Source organism: Uranotaenia lowii, chromosome 3, assembly GCF_029784155.1.
Source record: "Uranotaenia lowii strain MFRU-FL chromosome 3, ASM2978415v1, whole genome shotgun sequence".
In the NCBI taxonomy this organism is placed as follows: Eukaryota; Metazoa; Arthropoda; class Insecta; order Diptera; family Culicidae; genus Uranotaenia; species Uranotaenia lowii.
The window spans coordinates 133912002-133932057 of record NC_073693.1 but is presented as its reverse complement, the minus strand read 5'-3'; the positions used below and the strand labels follow the sequence as shown (position 1 = coordinate 133932057).

The 20056-nt window shown below is 39.8% G+C and overlaps 4 protein-coding genes across 5 annotated transcripts in view; 2 read left to right on the top strand and 2 right to left on the bottom strand.

Annotated features, from left to right (window-relative positions):
* Nucleotides 1-9176, top strand: part of LOC129758418 (uncharacterized) — a 78008-nt gene extending 68832 nt beyond the window's left edge. The window contains exons 5-12 of the mRNA XM_055755916.1: nucleotides 4842-5611; nucleotides 5676-5837; nucleotides 5901-6104; nucleotides 6166-6424; nucleotides 6491-6760; nucleotides 6826-7156; nucleotides 7221-7637; nucleotides 7745-9176. Coding sequence (XP_055611891.1) covers nucleotides 4842-5611; nucleotides 5676-5837; nucleotides 5901-6104; nucleotides 6166-6424; nucleotides 6491-6760; nucleotides 6826-7156; nucleotides 7221-7637; nucleotides 7745-8022 — 2691 coding nt within the window. The 3' untranslated portion in view covers nucleotides 8023-9176. The remainder of the gene's footprint in view (nucleotides 1-4841; nucleotides 5612-5675; nucleotides 5838-5900; nucleotides 6105-6165; nucleotides 6425-6490; nucleotides 6761-6825; nucleotides 7157-7220; nucleotides 7638-7744) is intronic.
* A 227-nt stretch (nucleotides 9177-9403) lies between these two features.
* On the bottom strand, nucleotides 9404-10992 carry LOC129755380 (three-prime repair exonuclease 1). Its single transcript, XM_055751831.1, has 3 exons — nucleotides 10555-10992; nucleotides 10443-10493; nucleotides 9404-10373 (listed from the first exon to the last, which is right to left on the bottom strand). The coding sequence occupies exons 1-3, from the start codon at nucleotides 10769-10771 to the stop codon at nucleotides 9658-9660; spliced, it is 984 nt and encodes a 327-aa protein (XP_055607806.1). The 5' UTR covers nucleotides 10772-10992; the 3' UTR covers nucleotides 9404-9657.
* An 846-nt stretch (nucleotides 10993-11838) lies between these two features.
* Nucleotides 11839-13854, top strand: LOC129754837 (protein lifeguard 1-like). The gene is made up of 4 exons (XM_055751065.1): nucleotides 11839-11993; nucleotides 12508-12689; nucleotides 12757-13005; nucleotides 13065-13854. The coding sequence occupies exons 2-4, from the start codon at nucleotides 12519-12521 to the stop codon at nucleotides 13404-13406; spliced, it is 762 nt and encodes a 253-aa protein (XP_055607040.1). The 5' UTR covers nucleotides 11839-11993; nucleotides 12508-12518; the 3' UTR covers nucleotides 13407-13854.
* A 677-nt stretch (nucleotides 13855-14531) lies between these two features.
* LOC129750994 (kinetochore protein NDC80 homolog) lies at nucleotides 14532-17573 on the bottom strand. Of its 2 annotated transcripts, none has more exons than XM_055746224.1 (3): nucleotides 17322-17573; nucleotides 16349-16955; nucleotides 14532-15804 (listed from the first exon to the last, which is right to left on the bottom strand). In XM_055746224.1, exons 1-3 carry the CDS (start codon nucleotides 17414-17416, stop codon nucleotides 14593-14595), a joined length of 1914 nt encoding a protein of 637 aa, XP_055602199.1. In that variant the 5' UTR covers nucleotides 17417-17573; the 3' UTR covers nucleotides 14532-14592. The 2 variants fall into 2 exon arrangements, with proteins under 2 accessions (XP_055602199.1, XP_055602200.1); XM_055746225.1 differs by lacking the exon at nucleotides 17322-17573 and adding an exon at nucleotides 17013-17114.
* Nucleotides 17574-20056: the final 2483 nt, after the last annotated feature.

Genomic DNA, 20056 nt, shown 5'->3' with positions numbered 1-20056 from the left:
ATTTTTTGAACGTTTAAGAAAATTTTTCAATATAATCCAATCACCATTTATGTATTTAAAAGGATGACCAATTTCAAAAGTAAATCATTTCCAACCTTATTCATTTCCAACCTTATTCACCATTCTGAAGTGATCTGGATGAAATCGGGAAGCTCACATGTTTGATTTGAATATTGATTCCTGCTACGGTACAAATGATAGAATTCAATCGTTATGATTTTCAACGATTATTAGAATATTTCACGAAAGATAGAGGATGATTCTGGAAAATGATTATTTTGATAAAGTTTTAAATATGATGAAATGATTCCTGCAATGCAAAATTCAAAACCTCTAAATAAGCCAAAACAAACTATGAACTGATATGAAACGCCATTTAACACCACATTGAAGATGTATTACGAGCAGCCTTCGATGACTCTGGAAAAAAGATATTAGTATTTTTTTATGAAAATTATAAAACATTATGAGATGATTTTGAAGATCAACCTGAATTATTTAGGAAAACCTATAATACTAAATTCAATGCTTCATTTGATTTTGTATAAAATGCTGACAGTAACTTTCAAGACCATCCCTAAGGAACGAAGATTAATTCATACCCAACACTTTCTTTAATCAACGCATGTTTTTTTTTATCGTAAAATAAGTATAACGATGCCCATACTGAAATTTGGAATAATCTCACCAAGTTCTAGCACCTCCTGTTCTTTTACTTAATTTGATTCAGCAACATGCATGAAATCAGCGGCAGGATCACTGAAAACGTTCGCACACAGTCACTGATACATTATGCTATACTTATTTCACTATGGACCAAATCACTTTTTCATTAACTTTAATTTAATGAAAAATGCATTTTCTATTCTCTCATAGGGTTGCTGTTCAATAATGAATTTATTTTCATATTTCCACTTCTTTTTCGAAATATTTCCTTGTCGAATTCTTTTACCACAATTCTTCCATAAATTTCGAATGTGTATTTGAATTTTATTTTTTTTAGTAAACCACATAGTAGCCCACTGTTGCGCTCTCTGCTGGGTTGTCATTTGAAACGGACACATGATAACTATGTGTGTGTAAGTGATGCACTTTCAAAGGCTTCTCTTCACGCGCACGCCGTGGCCGCCAATTTAATTCACCACTCAAGAAAGCTACACATTAATCTTACTAAAAGAAACCTGTAACGTTCCCATTGATCTCCCACCCCGGACACAGGAGTAATTCCTCTTCCTTTTACGCTCACAAAACACTGAAAACTTCGATGACTGGGCCAGTATTGAAAGATTTTTGCACCCCCGCATAAAGCATTAGCACATAATTCCCAATTAGACAACCATCTCCTCGATATTGACACAACTTTTGAGAACGAATCTGAACGAAACCACCCACAAATCACAACCACTAATATCAGGGTGTATCACTGGAATCACTGTGACGCATACAATTAAAGTTTTCCCCTGTTTAGGAGAAATTCACCACTGCTGAATATGCCTCCACAGAACAAACAAAAAAAAAGGGACGCGAGGAATGAACTTTTAAAAATTGATTTTTTCGAAAGGCCGCTCGAATTTCAACAAAAATTTTACATGTACACTTCACGAAAACGCCCGAACTCCAAATACACAGTATTTTGATTGTTTCAAAGGCGAAAAAACACGAAAAGTTGAAACAAATTCTACGACCGATAAGAACGCGTGTAAACCGTTCAATTCACCACGACGGACTCGACTCTGGCGAACTCGCCGGCCATTCGGAGCTCGAAATGAACCCTGGAAAATGTTGCGCAATCCAAAGTTAGGTTTTCATCGCTTTGTGAGCCGGCGCCGAGTCTTGTTGGAAAACCCAATCTCTGGAACCAAAATGTCGACGTGGCCACGGTCCGACGACATTCTGTAGAACTAGTTCTCGATATGTATTTTGGTTGATCTTCATTCCTTCAGGGACAAAAACCAGCTGAGTCCGGCATCACGGGTGATTCCGGCCCAAACCATCACCGATGCTGGTTTCTGTCGCCCGGTGGCCGTCAGCAAGTCGGCATGGCTTCGTGATTTGTCTGGCAACCGAACTCTGTCGTTCTGCTAATTCACGAACTGTTGTACGGTGAAGAGTTTCTCGTCGGTAAACACGATATTCTTCAACCTTCCTTCCGCGGCCCTCTTCAGCAGCGACTTCGCTCTTTTCACCCGTTCTTGTTTCTGCTTCACGGTAAGGTCTTGAACCTTTTGGATCTTGTAGGGCTTCGTCTGAAGTTTATCTTTCAGGATCCGACGGAGACTTCGATCCGATATGTTGAGATCCTCTGCCAATTTAGTGGCACTACGACGAGGATTTCTCTTAAGGCGCTTCTTGAAAATCTTCGCCATGGCAGGTGTCACCACAGTAGGTCGGCGTCCCCCAGCATACCGTCACTTCCGGTCTCCTGGTATCTTTTAACTGTACGGTATACAAAACTTCTGCACACACTTATATCGGACAGCTCACGAACTATGTCCTTCTGCCGTTTGCCAGCTAGGAAAAAGGCAACCACAGCGCTACGTTTCTGTTCGAGATCCATTTTTTCGGATAACACCTGATTACAAAAGTAAAACTTATATCCAATGATAACTAAGACTTAATGTAAATAAAGCGACGAAGGGTCGTTCAATACTGTTTCGTGTGCTACGAAATAATTACTGTTGAAGTAATGTATCAGTTCAATTGCCGGACCATGTATATACCACTGATGAACATCATTTGTCGCATTTATTGCACGACGCTTTCGCTCCTATTGCAGCTCGACGATCTTACTTCTGGCTTCCGGCTCGACGATCTACCAGTGGCGCAAGCCCGTCGATTTTCTATGATTCCTGGCTCGAGAACCTCCAACTGGCCTCGTTCCGACGACCTTCCATCTGACTTTTGGTCGACGCATTTCCTGAGGCCACTTGGCTTTCCGGTTCTACGACCTTCCATGGCACCGGCTTGGTAACCTTCCGTGGTAATCCGCTTGCAAGTCCACCAGGGACTTCTGGTTCGACGACCACCACCTGGTTCCTGACTTGAGGACGTTCCATGATATCGGCCCGCCAACCTTCCATGGCTTTCGGTACGACGACCTACCAGTGAATCTGGTCCGACGACTGCTTCGTTGTTTCAGCCAAGCTACTTTTCATGGCACCGGTCCGACGACTTTGTTGGTTACGGCTCGAGGCTCTTATTTTAGACCGACGCCTCACCAATGGCACGACGACCTTCCGCTGGCTCCCGACTCATCGACCCTCCAAGGTTCCGACCAAACGACCTTCCATGGCACCTGTCCGAGGACCTCCTGTGTTTCCTAGTTTGTCGACCTCCACCTGGCTTCCCGATTCGATGATCTTCCAGTTGGAACCTGGTCCGACAACCTCCCACGGTCTTCGGCTCGCCGACCTTCTAGTGGCCCCGGCTCAACGACCTCCATATGGCTCTGCATCGACGACCTTCCAGTGGCTTTGGTTTTTGCCTCGATGACCTCACAATGGTTCCCGGCTCGTTGTCGTTCCATCGGCTTCCTGGCTGGATGACTGTCCACTCTTTATTCCACTTCTTCTTCTTTCCACCAGTGCTGGGCTTATAACCTGTTGTGCAGCACTTAAGCAGTACTACTTGCTGGTAGAACTTCGAATACTTCATTTTCTCTCTTAACATCCTATTTACAGTAAAGGCATCTCTATGGTTACATATCTAATAATTTTGTGTATGTTGTTATTGGTCCCATGGATTGCTACGATGAGACAAATAACAACAAATTGGAAAGGACAGTCCTCGAAAATTTGCCTCGCCCAACTTCAAGGATAACGCCGTTTCGTTGAACCTCACATTTCGTGTAGCCAATGCCATGATGATCTTGGCTATGATTTGGCCATCCTTCCTCATGAAAGCACGATCTGGTAGGAATCTGGCTTTTTGAGTTTTTTAACCCTGACTTGTCCGGATTATTCAAAATTTGGGAAAGGCTTAGTTGCTCAGATTTCCTTTAAAAGTCCGGATTTGGCCCTTTTTCATATTATTTGCAAAATCAAACAAAAAACTAAAAATATTAAAATTTTGGATTTTTGCCACAAAAACTGAAAGTTTACCAAAGCCAAAATACGATTCCAAATTGGCTGCTGTGTTTCGATGAAAAATAATGTTTTCGTGTTTTTTTCTTGATTTTCGTTGAAAAGTTCCTGGATTTTGTTATTTTTTTTAACAAAGGAATAGCTTTTACCCTTGTTGGTGCTAAAGAATCGCTTATTTCAGGACATTATAAACCTCTTGCCTCTTCCATCCATCGTGTAACGAACGGATTTCTTTTAGTAATACGGATTTTTTGGTAATACTGCCGCGTAATAAACCTCACGTAAAAGTGTATACTGTTAGCGTGATAGCGTAGTTGTGATAGCGATTGTTATCATCTTTGATGTAGAGCTTGTCTCTCAATAACTCTTCGATGGCCCTATAACCAGAGGCTACCTCCGACTATCACACTGACCAATGATGAAGTGTATCCAGCCATGCCATACCTTCAGACTTTCTCTAATACTGACGAACAAAAGTACGATTAGATCTTATTTATAAAAGACTAAATTTTTATTATCCTAAAACATAGTACTGACCAATAAAATGTCCTTTGCAAAAATTTAAACAACAAAGGTCTATTATTTGTAAATAAATTTTAGACAATATAATAATAAATCAAATATATACTCACTAACATATCATTATAAACAAATGTAAATAAAAAAAACTATCCAACTTGTTTTAGCTAATATGAAGTTAATCGTTCAGAAACGCATTACACAAACATGAATTCTAAAACGGAACCACTTTCTCGATAGGTTATTTCGTGGATACGAAACGACGGCAACCAAACGCTGCAGAAATACAACGATCCCACGTCGTTCGAGAATGCCGACCGCGTCAAGGTCATTAGTCAAGAGTTTGAAAAGTTCTACTTCGTCTCGATGAAACACCTCTCGAAGGGAAAGGATCTATGCGAAGCGTCCAACGAGCTGGACATCCTGAAGGAAACCCTCAAAACGTTGAAAACAACCGTGGATCGGCACCAGGAACAGCTGGAGAAAACACGGGAACGCCTTGAGGGTGCAAGTCGGCTGCACAGCTTGATGAATGCACATCAGTGCTACAAAACGAGCGAAGCGGACGATGAAGAGCTGTTGAAGCTAGCCGAAGAGTTGAACGTGCCGGCGTTGCTCGAACGCTGCAGAACTCTCGTTTCAGTCAGTACCAACACGCAAGATACCAACAACACTACCAGTTGCAGCGACAACATCAGTTTAGATATAAGCCTGTCGGACGAAACCCTCACAGCAACCAGTACGCCGGAGAAGGGCAAGTTCGGTACAATACCGATTGTAGTTGAACCAGCAGACAATCGTTGCAAACCAACAGATCGACGCGATCAGCACGAAAATTCGCATCATCAGCACCGACACCATCATCATCGGGGTGGTCATCACGATGAAGAAGAGGAGGAACAGTCCAAGATGGCCGATTCCGGACTCGGTGGATGCGATCGCTGCGAGGGAAACGAAAAACTTGAGCGATCCTGTTCGTGCCAGAGCCTCAATGACCCAAAAAATGATAGGTAAGGTTTTTGAACCCGGTTATTCAGTTTCCAATCTAATGGTTGAACTTTTTTACACATCCAGTAACAACGGCGACGATTTGGATGAGGACTGCTTTGAAGGAATTGCAAAGCCTTCCCTAGATCTACAGATTCCGCTCCAGGCTAATGCCCATCTTTACTGTCACGCGTCCAACTTACAGTTGGATTACGAGGAAAACAACATCTTCGATCAGAAGACGCAGAAGTAAGTTTGTTAACGTGCTAAGTATTCAGGTTCAAGAAAATTAAATGGTGGTTTTCGTTGCAGGACGCTTCTGTTGATCATGCGTGAGATGATAGGAACAGAACGCGACTACGTGCGGTCGCTGCAGTACGTGATCGAGAACTACACCCAAGAGCTGATGCGTGATGACATTCCGCAGGCACTACGTGGCCAACGGAACGTCATCTTTGGTAACATTGAGCGGATATGCGAGTTTCACCAGCAGCATTTCCTGAGCGAGTTGGAAAGGTAAACTATGGGTTAGGAAGGGTTGATTTGATTGCTTATTTCTTAATTATTTCTTTAACAGTTGCGAACATCACCCCATAAAAGTCGGTAGTGCATTTCTGCGGCACGAGTCTAAGTTTTACCTGTACGCACTGTACAACAAGAACAAACCAAAGAGCGATTCTTTGATGAGCGAAAATGGCTCACAGTTTTTCAAGGCCAAGCAACTGGAGCTTAACGATAAGATGGATCTGGCGTCGTATTTGTTAAAGCCGGTGCAGCGAATGGGCAAGTACGCTCTGCTTCTTCAACAGTTGATGAAAGCTTGCTCTGTAGTACAGGTAACATCAAATTTTGTTGCAAACGAGGGACAAAGTGTCAACTGATTATTCAATTTGATGTTTCAGAGCTCTGCTAACCCGGAAATCCTGGAAGATCTAGAACAGTTACAGAAAGCCGAGGAGATGGTTCGATTCCAGCTTCGACACGGAAACGATCTGCTGGCAATGGACTCGTTACGCGATTGCGATGTCAACGTTAAAGAGCAAGGGCGTCTCCTGAGGCAGAACGAATTTCTCGTTTGGGAAGGCAAGGCCGGTAAAAAGTCCCTGCGTCAAGTTTTTCTCTTCGAAGAACTGGTTCTATTCAGCAAGGCCCGACGTTTTCCAGATAGGAAGGTATAGAAGCGAATAACATAACAACTTTTTCGTTCGGTTTTAACTAATGTTTCCTTGTTCCCTAGAATCTCGATATCTACATCTACAAGAACAGTATCAAGACCTCCGACATTGGACTGACGGCTCATGTTGGAGATTCGCCGTACAAATTTGAACTGTGGTTCCGCAAGCGTAAACCTTGCGACACCTGGACGCTCCAAACGATGAGCGAAGACATCAAGAACGCCTGGACCGAAGAAGTATCCAAACTGCTGTGGAAGCAGGCTAAACGTAACAGGGAAATACGTATGGCCGAAATGTCTTCCATGGGTATCGGAAGTAAGCCCTGCTTGGACATTCGCCCCAGCCAGGATCAGATCAATGATCGCTCTATCAGCATTTCGATGTTTGGAAAAAGTAAGTTGTCCAAAAAACTTATCTCATTTTGTGAGTTACTAATGAATTCTCTTCTACAATACAGCTCCTAAACTGCGAAGTTCCTTCATGGGTACGTTGCCCGATTCGAAAAGTTCGAAGCGACCGCAATCGATCATCTCGGTGAGTAGTTCGGCTTCGTCGTCCGGAAGTTCCGTGGTCAGCAGCAGTACCGGAACGGGTTCCACGGCAAGTGGTGGCTGCGATATGAGCAGTTCTTCCAACTCTGGGCAGATCAGCCTGAGTGGAACCAAGATAGGTGGGCTGCTTAGTACCGCACCCAGTAGTTCGGCAATATCGTCCGGTTGCAGCACCAGTAGCAGCAATAGTAGTACCACAGCCAGTATCACAACCTGCAAGCGGCTTACGCTTAACATTACCGATCCCAGCGCTCCGGCGCCTCTGAAGACCAACTTTAAGAAGCATCAGCGCTCGACTACACTCGTGAGCCAATGTTCAATGGGTGAGTATTCCATTAGTTCTGACATGTGTTTACTGTTATGTTTCAGTACCCTATTTGAAACATATTTAAATGTTCTAATGTTCTTCTCATCCTACATAATATTGCAGAAAGTGGCATCATAGCTGATATTTCTCTAAGTCCCGAAGAGGCCCTGGAAAACCCTCACTGGCCCCATCAAAAGCAGCACGGTCTGCTGAAAAAATCCAACAGCATCGCCTCGACCAGCCAGGAAGCCGGTGGTAAAGCTACGGAAGAGTGCAACACAAAACCAAAACCAAAAGGAACCTCAGTTGATCTGAACAACCCGGCAGCAACTTCCGCTCCTAGCAACGGTGCTGGAAATACCGCGAATGCCTCCGAAACTACGATAACCGTCCATTTTTGAAGTGGAGTAATGAATGATATGGAAACGTTTCCCAACCAAATTGCTGGAAGTATTTTTGTATAAAACAAAATTAAATAAAATCTACATTTTCACAAGTCAACTTTGCCCTGTGAGTCACCATACCCTGTCTTGTTTAGTCTAACGTACTAGCTGTAGCAGATTTTTATCTCTGATAATCTAACCCACGTATTGTTTAATCGTGTATACATTAGAACACATGATACTCTATCAATTTCTATGATACGATTGTGTGTAATGCGTGTACCTTTTCCGGAATAAAACTAAATTTAAATTTAACCGAAAGTTGAACAAATGATCTAACAGAAGAAAAAACAAATGTTCTAGTAGTCAGTTATATAACAAAAAAATAAGGAGATTTATCCAAATTTACCCATTATATGTAGGATTCGCTTACATTCTTATTTATATGAAAAAATCATGAATGATTAGAAGAATATACATACATTAAAAAGTTGGAAGCTGAACAATGATATAGCTTGTTAGTAGAACATTATTCTTCTATATTGATTCCAGTTAAAAATGGGAGACGAGAGCATATGAAACTTTCATTTCCTTATTCCCGATTGGAAACCATTTGAGCAAATCTGCCCTAGCTAAAGCCATCGTATCAAACCAATTTCCTTATTAGTGTTATGTTCCCATTTTGACCGATCGATTAATTTGCGAAACTTTCGCCTTGAAGCTTTACTTATAAGGTTTTACCAGTAAAATGAAACCGAACAGTAGTTGATAAATAAAATCATAGGGTAAGACCATCATAAGACATTCACACATTCAAAAATACGAAAATACCACATAACGTCGTAATATTGATTATATGCGTCTATAGTTAATATATCGAACACAACCGTGCCCCATTTGCGATTATTTGTGTTTTACTAGGTAAGCGAGATAATTTATAATCACACACAAACCCGTTCTAAATCGCTTCTAATAATTTATCCAAACGAAATTTCTGTCCGAAGTTTTGAGCGATTGAGTTTTTTCTTTGCTTTGCCCTTTGTGCTACTATTAGTCAAGATTCGTATATATTTTGTATATTACAGATTATATAAAGTGCATGTATATTGGAATTAAGCTCCCGTAGACGTACATCTAAAAAAAGCTATTAAAAATGTTTTATTTACCACTAATATGGACTTTTTATTTGGAAATTGTATGATGACATCCGAATTTTCTTCATTGTGCGAAGGTCTGCTGTTTCAAGCGGGTTCACATTCATTTTAAGAACTGCGAGAGGATTCAAAAACTTAAGATTTTGTACCCAGAATGAAGATTTAGTTGATTTAGTTCTTGAGAATCGTTCGGCATAATACACTAGAAATCGATGATTTTTTAACTGTAAATTAATAATTGGAAATTTCAATCAAGTGGAATTCTGTACCATATTTTATTTCTTTTTTCAAATGCTTATCAATACAACTTTTCCGAATGACATTTTCTATAAAATAAAATTGCTTGGAAATTTTAGACAGTCTAACCGTATTACTTCAAGTTAATTTTGAGACATCACATGTTACATTACAAAACTTTAGAAACAACTCGACATTCAACACAAACAATCTAAAATAAAAATATAGAAAATAAAGGAATCTTAGCGGCTCCACAACCAGTTCATATCTTTCCAGTAACATCGCAAAGTCTAACGCAATTTTGTTCCGAATAGTGTACGAATGCTTTAGCATCCGCAATGGCACACTTTAGCAGGGCTTTAACGTCTGCCTCGGCGTAATGGGATATTTTGGGCGGTGTTCCGTAATATCTTTCGTAGACGTCACACAAACGGAACCTTTTCCGTACTGGTTTGTTGGTCGCTGGGGTCTCCTGGGTTTTAGGCTGCGGTTTATCCTTTGAGTTTTCCCCTTCATCCGGGAACAGCTGTCGTTTGGATCGGGGGGGACTTGCCCGATTGTTGTCGCTAGCAGTTGTGCATTCTTGTGAAGGAGTTACATCCAGGTAAGATCGTAGGGCTCGTTTATAGTTTTCGCTCAGTTTTGTGCATCTTTGAGGAGTGGTTTCATTGATTTTCTGCATCTGTGTGAGAGTGCCATCGGTTCCTTCGAGCTCTTCCATTGCCGTTAAGGCCGTTACTTCTAGATCAATCAACTCGTTGTGCTCATTTTGTTGGATGCTCTTAGTCTGATTCTCTCGGAACTTTTCCAGTTCCTGAAAAAGCTGCAGCGAATCTATGCAATACGTTTCTTCCGGAAGCTTAATATTTAAACTCTCGAATTCTCTTTTGAGAATAAGAAAATCAAAACGATTGCCGTTGTGAGCAACAAGGCAGCAGGGACCACGCAGACGTTCCAAAAACAACAGAATAAGTTTAGCTAGAGTTGTGAAAAAAGAAAACTCAAATTAATATTAATCGATTAAATTTAATCGTCAAAAACGCTTACCTGTTTTATCGTCAAATTTAGATTCATGCTCCAAGAGATCGTTGTACAATCCTAAAATTTAAAAAAAATGAAACATCGATTCACAACCATAATTCACAACGCAATCACTTACCAGTTTGTTCCGATGCCCTCGGGTGGATGATACGTTGCGGGTTCAGGCATAGTGTTTGTTTGTGCAGCACCCTTGGCAGGTCACCTTGTCTCGTTTCTAGCAAATGTTGCTTGGAGCAGGCAATCAGTGAGATTTCCGTTATTTTGGGAGTCTTCAGTCCCGGTAGGTCGGTGGTTTCCAAATCGAAAAACACATACGAACCGATGGATGTGGCCATGACCGCTGCACAGGCAATTTCAGCAGGTTGCTTCCCCTTGGTGCGTATAGCATCACTGCTAGGAGCTTATCAAGGTGAACTAGTTCTGATATCAGTATTCGACAATTGCACAAAGTCAGTTAGAATGCACTTGACTGGTACTGACTTATGACTGGTAGTATGAAACATCAATGCATATGATTCAGCTGCAGCTTTTCATGTGTAGCCGTGTGAAGCTGCATGTTTGCTTTCAAACTGAGAAAAATGGCAGCGTTTGATGTCAAAACAAAACTGACAGCCTACGCAGATAGAATGGACAAAATGTATTTTAAGCGATGTAAGCATTTCGCACGAGAAAAGGGAAAATTGTATGCGGAGATTTATTCAAAACGAGTGTTAATTCTTTACCTTATTGACGGAAGAATCACAAAATATGTAATTATGAGGAGTTCAGAGCTCGGTAAAGAAAGTTCCACAAAAGATACAAAAATTATCACTGCAATTCTTATTGATTGTTATCTAAAATCTTATATCTGAAAATACGCGCCTGAATGTAAACTAAAAAAAATCAATTTTAATAGTAGATCTATTCAATTCTTAAAATTATTAACTATTAAGATTTTCTAACTGAGAACAAAGATATACTTCTGTTAATGCTCATCGTTTGTTGTCTGAATTCGCAACGGAATTCAGAAACTAATCCAAATCCGCGTTTGAGGGTGCTTAATCGGAATAGCGCACGGCACCCTTTCAAATAAATGAATATCAAATATCAAAATCAAATCCGCGCCTAAATGTATACCACAAGTATGAAATCTATGAATTTTCTCTTTTTTCGAGAGTTTCCTCTACTGAGATATTTATCCAAAAAAATGATATTTAACATCCACAAAATAAGAAATTTACAAACTAAATCAAATAATGATTTACTTAATGAATTACTTGTTATGATAAAAATTTTGACAAACAACAATATGATGAATAATTTTGAAATTTGTTTAGATTGACCCGCACAAACGTCATGATAATGCGCATGAGATTTTCGCATCCCTGGAACTTAACTGTGTCTTGTTTACACAGATTTGCCTAGCTGTCAAGTTGAAAACATAGGCACGCAAAAAACCACCACCATTTTACCAGCTGCAGTTGTCCATCGAACGGGAAAAAACGTCTTCGTCATAAAGAAGCGCTAAGTAGAAAATCGCTACAGATCCATTAGATTAAGTTTTCAAGTCTGGTCCAGGTTAGTAATTTGCATGGGTGAGATTTGATGTTTTCAAAATCTTAGCAAGACCAAGTAGGAATAAGATAGTTCTTTGTTGTTTTATCGCAACATCGATTTCACCACTAAACGGATTGGCTGATTACGTCGTAATACTCGCCCGCTATACTCATAAGTAAACATAAGTTCATATGCAGTTAGTCAGTCGTTGCAGTTCATAATCCAACTAAAAGTTGATAGTGTTATGTACTCCTACTTCAATTGAATTTTTTTTTGTTTCGATTATAGTCGTTTTACCATTTTTATGGCATTCGCGACTTTATCAACGTTACAGTTGGCGGATCGTTATTGAAAAACTTATCCGGTACAACTGTGTTCGATGTTTACTCTTGGGCTCGAACTCACGGACATCGGCTCAGGAGACAACAGACTTGCCAACTGAGCTATATCACAAGCCCACTTCAATTGAATGAATCAGCCACTTTGAATGAAAACCAAATAAGTACCAAATTAAAAAAAAAAATCGATTTATCAGACCACAGCAAAATGACTGAAGTTCCGTACCAAAACATGTCGGATCCCGGCTCGGCATCGGGAGCGGCAAAAAATCTAACCGTTCACTTGGACCCGGAAAGCCAGGTTGAAATTCGGGGAATGGATTTTTCCGAACAATCCATCCGAAGAGGCTTCATCAGAAAGGTCTACTTGATTCTGTCGGTATGTGTCGAGAATGTTGTATTCCAGATTTGTATCAATAAGAATTGATTTACGAATGTTTTTTCAGGTTCAACTTGCCATAACGATGGCTTTCATTTCGTTGTTCGTTTACCATGAGCCAGCAAAGCTGTGGACACTCCAAAATACGTGGGTTGTGACTGTGGCATTTATAACCATGTTCGCGGTTCTGATCGTAATGGCTTGTTGTGGAGAGATAAGACGCAAAACGCCTCACAATTTCATCTTCCTCGGATTATTCACGGTTGCCCAGGGACTGATGCTCGGAATAGTGACCATCAGATACGAAGCTAATGAAGTGAGTGGTGGCTTTACAATAATTAGAACTGTAATATTTTGATGCTCTTTCCATTTCAGGTTCTCACAGCAGTCGGAATTACGTGCGCCATCTGCTTTGCCCTCACGATTTTCTCGCTGCAAACCAAATGGGACTTTACCATGATGGGTGGTTTCCTGTTTGTTGGTTTGCTCGTTGTTTTCATTTTCGGCTTTGTCGTGATGCTGTTCCCGAACAGTGCAGCCCGCACCGCTTATTCAGCCTGTGGTGCTCTGCTGTTTTCGCTGTACTTGGTCTACGACACCCAGATCATGATGGGTGGAACCCACAAGTATTCGATCAGCCCGGAGGAGTACATCTTTGCAGCCCTCAACCTGTATCTGGATATCATCAACATTTTCCTCTTCATTCTACGAAGATAAATACCAACCGATAATTGATCATTTTTAAAGGTGAAATTGGCAAACTTGGATTCCATGTTGCTGCAATAGGTGAACCGTATTTCAGATCCATGATAGTTTACTTGGGCCGAAAGCTTCTTTGACTCACTGAGGATAACTGTAATCATTTTTGACAGCCTTTCGTATAAGAGATGAAATGATCATCTTCTCAGCCAAGGCCCACACTATTTTTTAAGACTTTAGGGGTTTCAAATGGTTTGAAGTTCAGTTCGGTTTACGACTTTTGATTGCAAACAGTTCATAGATTCTCCACTTCTATTGATAGCGAACAAAATTGATAGTCTTAGACCAGATTGTTCTTTTCCGATACATGTATAATTATTTCGACAAATAAAAGTGATATTTAAAACTGTAAATTGGGGCAGTTTTGTCGATGTTTCTATGAAGAAATAAAATGCTTCAAATAAAATCAGTTGCATTTTTTTTATCGGTACCTTCAAAATTCAGATTTTCAATAAATTGTAACAAGTTGGAAAAAAGCTTGTATGCAATATGATAGTTTATATACAAGAATTTATCATTTTTTCCAATAATATACCTTAAAATTTATTTATTAAACCCTTCGTGATTTTTTGAAAAATCGAAGAAAAGAGGGGGGGGGGAGGGGGGTTTACAAAAGAAGAATTTAATATATGTTCCGGCATTATTACATGGAACAATAAGTAGAAAACCTAAACCTAAACCTAACCCTAAACCTTCATGATGATGGAGATTATTCGCCCTTACTCAGAACACGAAGTTCTTAGATTAAATTAGAGAGAAGATTACAGATGAAGTACAACAAAATCTTACGGAGTTTTGGTTTATACATCTCAAATCGTACGGAGTTTGCCATTACAGTATAAAATTAAGGTGTAGTGGAACTGCTGTTGTAATGAATTTTTTGTTACTTGAGGAACTTTCAAAGAACATTCTTAGTGTTTGGAACAATCAAGATTAATTTGATTTTAACTCTTGGGTTTGATTTAAAGGCCATTAGCTCAGATTCTATGATCCTACGGTACGCCTTTACTTGAAATTCTTAAAAACTTTATGAATAAAACAACAGATTCTTCAAAACTTTGAATCAATGAAAAAAAATAAACCTTTTGAACACATTACAATATATTCGAATGAATCTAACTAATAATAAACTACGCTACTTACCTCATTCCCGTCCCAGCTCCCGTTCAACGCCAGCCACGACGGCCTCTATTTGTCTCACCTTTTCGATTAGGGCCTGTTGCGAGTCCTTTTTCTTTTGCAGCACCGCCTGGCACTCTTCCAGCTTTTCGTGCATCAACTTTTGCTTCTGGATCGTGAGCTGTTCGATGGCTTTCACGTTTCGATCTAGCTGCTCGCTTAGTTCCGCTATGCTGCGATCTATTTCGACCTGTTCGGTGTCCTTTCGGTGCGTTGCCTGACTGATTTCAACGTTCACTTCGCTGAGTTGACCTAGGATTGTATCCCGAAGTTTTACCAGTTGTTCGTGTCTGGTTGTGGTTTCCTCCAGTGCTCTTTCTATGGTGGCATGTTTCGTGGCCAGATCAGACAACTGATGTTCAAGCTGTGATTTTCCTTCGTTCATAGACTTGTACATACTAGATTGTTGATCAAGAATGTCATAAACCTTCGCTTTGGTTTCTGTTAGCTGGTGTTGCAATTCTAGGTAGTTTTCCGTCTTCAAATCGATTGTTGGGGGTTCGAAATCGATAAAAGGTTTTAAGTGATTGGAAAAATTATGTAATTTGGTGTTTAGTTCCGAAAACATCGATGTTTTCTGCTGAATGGCTCTTGAGATTGCAATTTGGTGGTCGAAGGAAGCATGTTCCAGAGTGCTGACAGCCAACTTTTTGGCGGTCAACATATTTTTGTTTGCGGAAAGTTTTGCGATTAGCTCATCTCGTTCAAAAGCAGCCAACTGTTGCGATTTTATTTCCTGCTTTAACTCGTCCAATTTCTTTTCTCGCGCGTAGTAATTTTCCTGTTTAACGAAATACTCCTCTTCTACTTTGTTGACCTGTTTTTGCAGGGTTTTTATTTCGTCCTGAAGTTTTTTCTTCTTCTGTTGCTGTTCATGAATGAGTTTCACCAATCCGTCCATACTTTGTTCTCGTCCTTCACGAACCGTGCGGTCGACGATATCTTGCAAATCCCGTTCCAACTCGGCTGTTCGTTTTCGAACTTCTGCCTGATTTAGGCCGTTTGTTCGGGCAACCACCAGCTTGTCGGTCAGTTCATCGATGAGCGCCTCAAATTCGTCCTCTTTCTTTGCGTTCCACAGCTCGAAGCCTTCCTGCACTTGTTCGAGAAAGAATTCCTGGTACTCGATAGAGGCGATGCCTTCCAGCAAAGCTGTGTCCCGCTTTAGGGGAGGGAGCTGCAAGAGAACAAGATTTTTAGTATTCAGATTCAAAAAGAGATGAAGATTTATTATTTCAAAAGGGTAGATAAAAGATTCAGATTTTATATTTTGATATCAGATTTCAGATTCAGTTCCCAATTCCAGATCCATTTTCAGAATAAAGATTGCAGGTTCAAGGTTCAGATTCAGATTTTAGATTTAATTTTCAGATTCAGAGTTGAAATTTAGATTCAGATTCAGAATCAAATTTAGATTTTAGATTAGGATTACGATGCATGGATGAATCATCCGACAGGATGATAATCTCAGATAAAAAGATTAGGACTTAGATTTCAAATTCAGATTTGATTTCTGACCTCAGATTCAGCTTTAAAATTCAGGTTTAGATTTCAGATTTCTGTTTATTTCAGATTCAAATTTTAGACAAAAATTTACAGATTCAAGTTTTTGCTGCATATTTCAGAATTCGGACTTGAGATCAGATGTCAGATTTGAATTTCAAATACTTACCTGCAGATTTTCATTTCAAATAAGTATCAGATTCAAATTTCTAACTCACCTGTTGCTGTGCTGGGACCAACTGAACCAACCATCCGAGTAGTACGATAATGTGACCAAAAGAGTGTGGCACATTCGGGGTCTTCAGCATCGACTTATTGACAGTGTAGGGATACTCCAGCTCGACCATCGTCTTCATAATGTCATCGATGTTGTTGATCTTATACCGGCTACCCCCAATTTGTCGGAACAGATGTTTCATGATCATCAAAAACTGATTGATGGTCATGGCCTTCAGGTTACGTCGTTCGACAAATTCCTGAGGCAAATCCGTTATCGTCCCCAAGTAGTCACAAATGCGTTCCGTCTGGGCAGCCATCCATTCTCGGTTCTCCACCGGGGCCTTGTTTTTCTCCACGGTTGCTGGAACCGGGGCATTTTCGCAATTTCTCAGCGGTGTACGGGATGCCGGTGTGACATTTGAAGCCGTGGTACGCCGTGTGGCCATACCCGTTTTCCGAGCCGCTGTTACAGGAGTCTGGTGAGCAGCCTTGGAAGGTGTAAGCGAGTTTAGCCGATCCGTCGACGTGGATCTCTGATTTTCGCTCAAACCGTGACCGAAACTGGTTTTAGATATTTTTCGAATCGGCTGGGCGATGCGACTCAATCTGTAAAATTTAATGAAATTTGTTTATATTGGACGAACCAGAATATCGACTAGGTACATTCGAATGTTCTACCAAACTGATGGAATTTCAAAATGTTCGAGCTTAGGTGGGATTTAAGAAAAAAAATAATTAATTGTGCAAATTTTGTTGCAGTCAATGATAACCTGATTGATTTAATGTTTTTTTTTTCAAATTTGCTTTAAGGTTTTGAAAATGAGCCACCCGAAAAAAACGTTTTTTTTATTATATGACTTATAGAGATTGAAACATCATAAGCTTCGATACAAAAAAAAATCATTTTGAAATCAAGATTTTCGTAAATAAAAATCATAATAACAATTTCAGCACCAACAAGGGTGCACTTACCGTTGAGCCGGGGGCTTTTTCATCGATGATGGTGGGGCAGAAAAATCAAATTCTTCGGTGCGCCGCGGCATCGTTGATCGCTTGGCGTTAGACATTTCGGCAATCTGCTGCTATGATCCTCGCACTAATCTGGATTCAATTTTTTAATGCACATCGGTCAGTATCAAGAAATTAACACAGGAATTCGCGTTAGAAAATTAAAATCGTTTTAAACTGCTTTCGTTTTTTCCGCGGAACGACGATTCGAAATGCTCGCAGGGTTGGGTTAAAACATATAAAGACGAATTTTACACGCTCAAAATGATCTATGTAGCGTGTGTAATATCCCTTTTGAGTTTAAAAATTAGTTTGATTTTGAACGATTTTGATTCAAAATCGTAATAAGTTTTTAGCTTTCTATTACTCTGTATTGAGATTCATAAGAATCGTAAAATCACAAAAATTTTGTTTTAAAGTTTTGTAAGGTAAAGATAACTTTAGTACTTATGCCGTTGCAACCTTTGCCACCAGATGAAAACAAATATAATAGCGCCAGGCTGGCGCCGCCAGCACTAAATTTTAGTTCGGAAGTCCGGACTTCCGATTTCCGAAAGACTTCCGACAAGGAAAAGTCAGGTACTAGATTGTCGGAAGTCTGTGTTTTGTTGCCAATCACCAGCGACGTTTCTGAAAAATATATTAAAATTCACAATACGGAATTAATTTGCGTTTGTTTTCTAAGTCGTTCTAATACCGTATTTTTTTTCACCTGGAGGCAAACTAGAGGCAACCTAGGTTCGCTCTAACTGCTGTCATCGTGCTCATTTATTGCTCGAGAGACAACCTAGGTTCGCTCGAAAAAGGGACGGAGTCGCCCTGAGAAAAAAGTCAGTTTTGCGAGAAGTTCACCAATACTCTCAACTTTGTTGTGAAAACATTAAACAGCTGTTTTCGGCTGAAAACAAAACAGTTGAAATAATGAACGGGCAAATGATTATTGCCGCGATTTTGAACCTCTCAGCCAAGCAAAATCGTACTATCTGCTGTCCAGTGCAATCCGGATACGAAAAACGGAAATCCGGATGTGAAGAACCGAATGAAGGAATCCAGCAGGGAGAACAAAATGACAGCTGCATGTAAACATTGCGCTCGTTCTCACGCACACCTACGTATGGAATAACTCGAAACCCGAAACTCGCTTTTTTATTCTGACGGTTCCAGAGCCAAATCCGGAATCAAAAAAAAATACGCCATAAGTTTTCTAATTATTCGTGAATCTGTATGCTCGCAGGGTTGTCCACAATTTGAATTTGTATAATATAGTAGTCTCTTTCACTCTATAGCTGTTCCCTTTTAACCCTTTCGTTCGATCCATTGCAGTGCAGATGCCAGGCGGTTTTATAAAAAATCAAGACACCACGATGGAAAAAATCAGGATTTTCCAGGACACCACTAAATTGATATGGAAATTACTACAGCTCAGCTTAGGCTGAAGTTCAGTTTCTGAAGACGCCTCGAATTATGCAATTGAAGCGATACGAACCGTGGCTGCAGTTCATATCGAAAAACACTATTCGAGTATTATCTGAACCAAAGATTTACATCGGTTAAACAATTTTATAACAGTTTGTCTATAAATTCAATTAAAATTGTATTTTTTTTTTTAAATTAGGACATTTATAGACCATTTATAATAAATCGGGACGAAGAAGATTATTTCAAGCGTTTTTGAAAAATCAGGATAGTCTCTCGAAAATGAGGACAAATCCTGGACACCTCTTGATTTATGCATGGAAATGAAAGCGCTTTCCTTAGATTGCATAAATAAAGGCGCAATACAGGTGCTGTAAACGCAACAGCAGTACGCAGCTTCTTGGCTGGCATGCAGTTTATAATACCGAAAAACACCATAAAAATATCATCTGAACCGAAAATTACCATCTGATGTTAAATGGGTTTAACTCAGGGGGATGGCAATCTGGTTCTTCTTGCGAACAAGAATCTTTCTTTTTTTTCTATCCATCGGGATATGGTGTTTTCTTCTCAAAGCAGTACAGAATTGAAAAAGTCAAAATTTCAACCAATGAGGAACCAGAATGATCGTTGTGTTAGTGTGCAATCATTCATAATTCTCTAGGATTTGACATCTAGTCTAGGGCTACCATATCCTGCAACGCCAAAAAGAGTACATTGAGAAAATTTTTCAAAATTCTAAGGACAAACACCATTTATTCAAAAAACCACGATGTTCTAGGCTATTCAAATATTGCCAATTTGTTGCAAGATATGCAATACATGAAAAATGCTCAGAATTTTCAGTTGGATTTTTCAAAGTTTTCGATTTTATGCTGAGAAAGCACACCAAAGTTGATTAAAAAACTGCATTCTAAATAGAGTTTATTTTTATAGAAGCGTATTTTTTTCATTCTTTGAAAACATTATTACTGATTCGTGCGCTATGCTTTTAAGCAATTTGTTGATATGCATATTGTCTACTGTCCGGGAGTTCATTGCATACTCAAAGGCGCTAATTTTGAACAAAAAATCTCGATTGAAATCATGAATGTACTCGTGATTCTTTTCATTGGTATCCATCCTTTGAAACATTCAACAAAAGAAGCCAAACTCAAGTGTTGTGCGACGAATGCATAACAAGTTCGATCTCTTGTAATTATAAGAATACAAACTTCATGTACTGGAAGAAATAAGTTAATTTATATGAGAACATTTTTTTTAATTCCATTTATCAAAAAAAA

What these genes read in the sequence shown, in the direction of transcription:
- LOC129754837 (XM_055751065.1), top strand. Translation starts at nt 12,519, where the DNA reads ATGACTGAAGTTCCGTACCAAAACATGTCGGATCCCGGCTCGGCATCG. An exon ending in AGGTCTACTTGATTCTGTCG is followed by an intron (nt 12,690 to 12,756) that starts GTATGTGTCGAG and finishes ATGTTTTTTCAG; the next exon opens with GTTCAACTTGCCATAACGAT. An exon ending in TCAGATACGAAGCTAATGAA is followed by an intron (nt 13,006 to 13,064) that starts GTGAGTGGTGGC and finishes TTTCCATTTCAG; the next exon opens with GTTCTCACAGCAGTCGGAAT.
- LOC129755380 (XM_055751831.1), bottom strand. Translation starts at nt 10,771, where the DNA reads ATGGCCACATCCATCGGTTCGTATGTGTTTTTCGATTTGGAAACCACC. An exon ending in GAGGGCATCGGAACAAACTG is followed by an intron (nt 10,494 to 10,554) that starts GTAAGTGATTGC and finishes TTTAAATTTTAG; the next exon opens with GATTGTACAACGATCTCTTG. An exon ending in TAAATTTGACGATAAAACAG is followed by an intron (nt 10,374 to 10,442) that starts GTAAGCGTTTTT and finishes TCACAACTCTAG; the next exon opens with CTAAACTTATTCTGTTGTTT.
- LOC129750994 (XM_055746224.1), bottom strand. Translation starts at nt 17,416, where the DNA reads ATGTCTAACGCCAAGCGATCAACGATGCCGCGGCGCACCGAAGAATTT. An exon ending in AAAAAGCCCCCGGCTCAACG is followed by an intron (nt 16,956 to 17,321) that starts GTAAGTGCACCC and finishes TAAATTTTACAG; the next exon opens with ATTGAGTCGCATCGCCCAGC. An exon ending in TGGTCCCAGCACAGCAACAG is followed by an intron (nt 15,805 to 16,348) that starts GTGAGTTAGAAA and finishes GTTCTCTTGCAG; the next exon opens with CTCCCTCCCCTAAAGCGGGA.